This window comes from Populus euphratica, unplaced genomic scaffold (genome assembly GCF_000495115.2).
Source record: "Populus euphratica unplaced genomic scaffold, PopEup_1.0 scaffold251.1, whole genome shotgun sequence".
Classification (NCBI taxonomy): domain Eukaryota; kingdom Viridiplantae; phylum Streptophyta; class Magnoliopsida; order Malpighiales; family Salicaceae; genus Populus; species Populus euphratica.
The window spans coordinates 131,666-139,040 of NW_011499988.1; the positions used below are offsets into that span (position 1 = coordinate 131,666).

The following is a 7,375-nucleotide window of genomic DNA, read 5'->3' on the forward strand; positions in this document are numbered from 1 at the left end:
ATAATAAAAATTTTAATTTTTTTGTAGTATTCCTATATGGATCATATTAATTTCTCAATTAATTTCTAAAGACCATTTTATTATTCCTCAGTATCTCTATTTTACATTTTTTATTTTTTACTACTCTTTCGCAATAATATTATTAGTTTTAGGTGTTTGCACAGAAACTTTTTTCATGTGTTATCCCTTGATGAAGGGATGGTTGTCGAGTTATTTGATATTGATGAGGTTTGGACACCGAGAAAGAGTTTTAAGGTTTTCTTGACTTTTGTTTGTGAGACTTGGTGTCCTTTAATGATGAAAAAAGGTTTTGGGGTTTTCATTTTTATAATTTATTTTTTTGTAGTTTTCTTATTTAGATCATGTGTTTTCAAAACAGGATTCATCTCTATAATAAATCATGATATGGTATAAATTGATGAATTAGCTTATTTTTTTTATTAAAAAAATTATGGCAGTCAAATAAAAAAATATTAAATATCATAGGTATATTCTAGTTTAATTGAAAATTAGAGTATTGTAGAGTTGTTTAGTCTTAAAATAATCTCTTATAATAACTGTAATTTTTATTCTCTCTTTTAGCTGGTCACTTGTGAATGAGAAAATTGTTTCTCCTTATAGTAATATATATTCTTATATTCTTATGTCTAGTCTTCAATCTTTCTCTTAAGTCTAATTACTTAATTATCCCTAAATACTAGGACATTCTCTAATCTATTTTTATATTAAAAATTTTTATCTTATCTAAAACAAAAGCTTCATATATGAAATCTCAAGACTAAATTAATTTTTTAAACAATAACTATGAAAATGAAATGAAATTTAATATGACATGAATTTTAAAAATATATTTTTTTATATAAATTAGATGAGGTATCAACTAGAAAGATACATTAAAAAATAACTTAAAATATAATAACATATTAAAATTAAGTAAAAAAACACTTAACTTGAACTACCTTGCACACAGTAAATAGTATTTGCGTGTGATTAATTAGGACAAAACTAATAAAAATAAACGGGCACATAGTTGATGTTTTTCAGTCTCTAGCAAGATTTGTAAGAAGGAAGTTTTTCCACCAAAATAATTATATTTTATTACCAAATCAAAATCAGATCAAAGGGAACTTAAATAAGAGTGGCCATGATAGAATTATATATTGCACAACTAAATGCCGAATTCATGTTTTTTTTTAATAATATCATCTTATATATTTTATTTTTTATCTTTATTATTTCCTTTCATTAGGGTTTAATTAGTGAACAACTGTAAAATTTATATTATTAATTAAATATTTTATTGTTAAACAAGGGTCACAATTTTATAGATTTAATAAATAACAATAATCAACATTTTACTCTCCAATTCTAACAAAAGTATAAAAAGAAAATGACATTACGAAAAATAATAATAATAATAATAATAATAATAATAATAATATGAAGATTACAAGGACCACGCAAGCATTAACCTAAAAAAACAAACTATCTTCTAATATCCCTACTCCGTTTCAAGGTAAGGCCACCGGCAATCAATCACGTCCTCATCAATTTCCAATTTTACACTGCATCGACCTGTGCATTAAAGCACACGCCACTCGCTTTGTGGGATCCATGAAATACCAGTTGCTTAAATTTTTATGCAGAAATGCTGGTCCTTTCGTTTTTTTTTTCTCATGGCCTGGATGGGTGATAGGGCAACGGCATATACTTTTATTATCCAAACAAAAACTAACCCCCCTCGTTCTTTATTATCAGCACAACAACAAAGAATTAATATCAGTTCATATAAACAAAACCAAAGACATATTTTTTAATATATGTCAGTGGATGCCTTGCATATTTATATATCGATCAGTTCTATTTGATGCTCGAATATTTGCAATGATCTCTGTTGTTTGATGCTGCTGCACTTCCCATGAGAAACAAATTTAAAATCTACCGAAATGTTTGTGCTTGTGGACTTCTTGCATTTCACAGTCAATGGCTGATGAGAAATCAATCCCCGCATTCAACTGAAAACCAGGTTAGTGTCTGTTTGGGAATCCAGCACAACCCGCGTTCCCGATCATTGGTTTCAGATTTTGTTCGTCAGCCAAATCAAAGAATTTGTTTATCAGGAAAAAAAATAGTGTATCCGTTTCGTTATTGAGAAAATAAATCTTCTTCTGTTCTAATGTTTCTGTACTGTTTTTTTTACTCCAACAGCACAAGCCCTGCTGCTTTCTGGGGGCTTGAATTTAGAAATACTGCATGGATGTTCAGTAGATTCTCTTACGTTTTCGATTTTGAATTTTGAAATTGTCTTAGATTATTTTTTTTAAAAAAAAATTATCTTTTGTTATTTATTTATTTTTTATTTTTATGTTATATTTGATATTTTTTATTTTTTTTTATTTAATTTTTTAATATTTAATTAATTAAAATTTTAACTTTAAAATTTTTTCAAATTTTTTTTATATATTGTTATTCTCAGCCTCATAACCCCAGGTTAAGCTAGAGTTAACTTCTATTTTTTCAGGCTATTTAAAAAAATTAATTTTTTTTTCGTTTTGTTCTTTAATATTTGGTTGATTAGGGGTTGAGCTGTATTTTTTTTTATATTAAATTATCTCGATCTCATGTCACAGGTTGTGAGATTAGAGGGTTAATTTGAGTTAATTATAGTCTATTTTTTCTTGTTATTTTTTTAAATTAAATTTTTATTTTATTTTTATCATTCAACATTTAATTGTTTGATCATCATAGTTTTATTTAATTTTTAATTTATTTTATAAAGATTATCTCAATCTCATAACTAGGTCATATATTTAATAAACTAAATCAAGTGGATTTGGATTGTTTGTTTTATTTTTTAATTTAATCTTTTCAATTCATCATTTAATATTTAATTTATTAGTAATTAAGTTTTAAGACCTTTTTTTTTTATCTTGCATTCTTTGAGATATCACTTTCTCATTTAATTTTTCCTTTGTTATCATACAAGAACATGAAAATTTCTTAAGAATATTAAAATGATATTTTACTATAATATAGAAAAACGTTAATTTTTTAAGTTAATCATTGTCAAGAAATATTAAAATGATATTTTACTATATTAAAAGCGTTAATTTTTTAAGTTAATCATTGTCAAGTTTTTATTTGATTCACTTTATTTATTATGATTATTTATTATTAAATCAATCAAATTTATTATTAGTTGAGCAACATGAGCATCAAATGATTGTCTATTTTTAACTGTAGTAGTTTTTCTTGCTTTTTCTTTATTTAGAAAAAAAAAAAAAAACCCTACTACCGTCACATGATCATCTTTTTAAAGTAGGGAAAATTTGACCTAGCCAAGCCACCAATCTTTATTTCGTAAAAGAAAAAAAAAACAGAGAAAAAAAGATCTCACATGGTGGTGGGGTAGGATAACCTCAAATACATTTTTATCGTTATATTCCAGGAAACTCCCTTTCAATTCTTTTGTTTGGCTTGTAAGAGTAGTCCCAAGCCAAAAATACTCCTGTGAAATTCTTGGTGTCTCCAAAACTGATCCTCGAAGCCAAGGACGGGAATCTCCCTTTGAATACCAAGTGAGTGGAGATGCTTTCTTAGTTCCTTCGAGCCAACAATCATTAGCTCTCTTAATCTCTTAGTTTCAATATTTTATATTATCATCTCTTTTATGTTTGATATGTATAAGCTGTCATGGCCCCATGGGACACTCTTTTTGTAGCTCTATCCACTGCTCAACCAAAATTGGAAGCCTCAAGGGTCCCTCCCTGCAGTTGTAGCTATGGAAAGTACCTTCAAAAGCATAGATGATTATTCCATTGTATCTGGACAGAATGAAAAACACCCATCAGCAGCTGGTTATGGCCCATAACTCACTATCACCAGTTACGGTCTATCTCAATTCACAGAGGAAGAGAACCATAAACGCGGGAAACAAAAAGAAGCAGGGGAGTCATTTAAATTGCTTCTCTAGACTGCCATCTTGGATATTGATTCTTTTAAGCTCCGCGTGTTCAACCTGCAATTCAAAGTGTTCAGCATGAGATTTGTAAGACTGGGTAACGTTGATAACAAATCAACAAGAAACAGTCAAGGATTGCAACAAACACATACCCTCACGCTAACACACATTAAAAAATAGAAGGAAAAACAAACAGAGGAGGGATTATTGGCAGATAACTGCAGCTATCAAAAGCGAACTATGAAAGATGATACAGATCGATTGATAACGAAGCATCACATGAATGACGAATGATAAGCACATTAATTTTAGGCCATAATGGATAAGGAGTAGAGCATGTCACCGAGCTCAACAATGGAGAATCTTGCAAACAACAGACTGGCATTGATCTACTGTACGCGAGAGGACAAAGGAAATGGCTGGAGATGAATGAAAGAGCTGTTATATATGCACAGTGGTACTGGAAATGGTTATCCAAAACTCACCATCACATAAAGCTTTTGAAGTACCCAAATGGAAATATTGGACTGGAAATTCACTAATTTTCACGGACCAAAAAAAAAAATCCCTTCGTAACGATTTACAGTCCCCAAGTACATATATCTCATATTAGCTGGTGCCAGCTCCAATATTCTTCCCTTTTCCATGTTTTTTTCTTTAGTTATTTTTTTTTTCTTTCCTATTTATATAAGCCAAATATGTCCGGTCTCAGCTCAACTGGGTCTGCTGTAATTGCCAATGATTCCCGTTGTGAACAAGGTAGACATGGCTAGGATTTCCATGAGCATGGTAACCATATTGATATTGATGTGGAGCAGGTGGAGTCTTCCTTACAGAAAACGCTACCGGCTTCGAGATCTGATGATGGTAGCACCACGGAGCGGTGGAAGTTGAAGCAATAGTGGGTCCACCATAACTACAAGAGGAAGAGGAGGAGGAGGAGGACGACGACGACGAGGAAGAAGAGATTTTTTTCGGGAGCGAAAGGAAAGCCCTGATCTTTAAAGATGCAGTTGGTGTTGCTGCTCCAGCTGCTCTATCGTATTCCTCGATGAGATTAGCTAGATCCTCACCGGAGGTGATCGATACCAGAGCGTCTAGATCTTCTTTTGGCAACTGACAACGGAGATTCACCGATGTCCCACATAACTCTCCAAGCTTCAACAATAACTCTGTATAGCACACACGCAAAAATATCCCACCCCGTATCACTTCCTCCATATTCACACACAAATAACACTTGATACGGTAAAGGCTAAAGAAGGAATTAGCAAAAAGAAAAGAAAAGGGGAAATAGTGGAAATTAGTAGTGATATAAAATAAGACTGACCAGCAAAGGAGATGGAACGTTCGACGCCGAGGACACGGGTTTCGCCACCGTGGTAACGGAGTTTGCCATCTGGGAAACGGGGGATGATCTTGCCACCGTAACTGCAGAGGAATTTGATGGTGGGGGTGGCAGACAAGGGGGGTTTGAGATGGAGCTTGGTGGTGTCAAGCGATGGTCCGACCATGCTTTTTTTGGGTAAACGAGAAATGGGGTCCAGCCGAGAGAGATCTGAGAGCTTGTTTAGAGAAGAGTGGAGATTGAAGGAATTGGAAAGCCAAGCTGGCTACTTTAGAGTTTAAAGTTGCCTCTTGAAGCCTCACTACGGCACTCTTCGTGCCTTATTTATAGTAGTTTCTTACAGTGGGGAAGGTGAACTGTAAACTTGAGGGTGGGGCTCAGCTTGCGTCAGTCAAGATTCCTCCAGAGCCCAGACGTTCTGGGATAAAAAGTATAGTTTCAACCCATAGACTTATTGACTCGCTGACGTGGATACTAGCGGGCTGGACACAAATGGCGGTCTTACCGACTTTTACGGTTTTCACAATTGAACATTATTGATTTAAATTGTTTTTACCGTAATATACCTATTTTCAAATTCAATTAAGTGAGTATCCATAACTATATATAGAAAATAGTATGGATACTGTGTCTAACATTTTATTTATTAAATACGTATTTTTAAAATCTTATTAACTAATATAGGATTTTAATACCTTTTTTGTAGTCAATTTATTTAATTATTACCTTTTTAACTTAATCAAATGAAATATAAATGTTTTTTCCTTGTCAAATTAATTGTTAAGTTAATTAATTAAATTAAATCGAAATTTTAATAATTTTCCATATTACACTTATTAAATTATTAACTTAGTATTTTAATACCCTTTTCTTGTAGACTTAATTATTACCGATTATTAAAATAATAAATTTAATATTAGATTATATTAGCTTTTCCGTTTTCTTCTTTTAATACTCAATTTACTCTATTTATATACAAATTATTTCTCAATTCTAGATTTCAATCAAAATCTCCTAATCATGTTTGTTTTTTAGATCCGGTTCAGTATAAGCTTAAGTTCCAGGTTTTAATTGAATTATCAGATTGTTCAAATTAAATTGTTTTAAAAACTCAAAATAACATTATTTTATTATAGTCAACCGGGTTATACTAATTTTTTTTTTTCTGTTTTCTTTAATTCAGTTCAATTTCAACTTTGAATCAACCAAATTCCAAATCGGTCTCCATAACCGGATTTTAAAACTATCATACTAATAATATATATTAGCTGCATTACATTGTTTTTAACGGGCCACCATATACAATATTGTGATTTTTGGTCGTAGTTGTTATTTGATGCCAAAATAAAGTGTGGTAATTGATAAAAAAGTCGTACAACTCAAGAATTGTTTATCCTTTTTTTTACTTTTTATGTAAATATAAATTTTATAATCCAAAAAACTAGATTTTTACAGTATGTTGTATATGTTAAAGAGTTAATTTAAAATCATTCATAAGATCTCATCTCAAAAATTTAAATTTTCAGATTATATATTTATTTTTTACATGATAATAGAGTTTTGATAATCAATTTGAATATTATTATTTTTATTATTTTTAATTATTATTATTTTAAATCAAATGTAAAGTAAAAATAAACTTGTAAAAGTTTTAATAATAAAAAGATTTTTTTAGGATATGCATTACAAAATTAAAATAAATTATTTTTTTAAATCTTGTGTAACAATTTAAAATTTAAAATGAAGATAGTTTTTTCATACATAACCAACAAATCAAACACTAATTATTTTTTAATATTTTGGTGATTGCAATAAACATTAATTTCTTAAAAACATATTATTTATCCTGAAAGGCTAGATTGTTATTATGATTTTGCTACAATAAAAAAAGAAAGAACATGAATTTTAACCGTCATTATATATAGCAATTAATTATAATAACATATAAGTTTAAAAAAATAATATTTAATGATTCAATTAGGTTACCTTTGATTTTTTCTGAAATAAAAACAAAAAATGGTTTGAGACAATTTATACAACATATATATGAAAATAAATTAAAGTGT

General features: G+C 29.7%; 1 protein-coding gene across 1 annotated transcript; it reads right to left on the reverse strand.

Annotated features, from left to right (window-relative positions):
- Window positions 1-4,377: 4,377 nt before the first annotated feature.
- LOC105140217 (octicosapeptide/Phox/Bem1p (PB1) domain-containing protein) lies at window positions 4,378-5,616 on the reverse strand. The gene is made up of 2 exons (XM_011046955.1): window positions 5,292-5,616; window positions 4,378-5,133 (listed from the first exon to the last, which is right to left on the reverse strand). Exons 1-2 carry the CDS (start codon window positions 5,473-5,475, stop codon window positions 4,670-4,672), a joined length of 648 nt encoding a protein of 215 aa, XP_011045257.1. The 5' UTR covers window positions 5,476-5,616; the 3' UTR covers window positions 4,378-4,669.
- Between the last annotated feature and the right edge of the window lie 1,759 nt (window positions 5,617-7,375).

Coding starts and splice junctions, on each gene's coding strand:
- LOC105140217 (XM_011046955.1), bottom strand. CDS start 5,475: ATGGTCGGACCATCGCTTGACACCACCAAGCTCCATCTCAAACCCCCC. Junction 5,134..5,291: donor ACGTTCCATCTCCTTTGCTG/GTCAGTCTTATT, acceptor TGTGCTATACAG/AGTTATTGTTGAAGCTTGGA.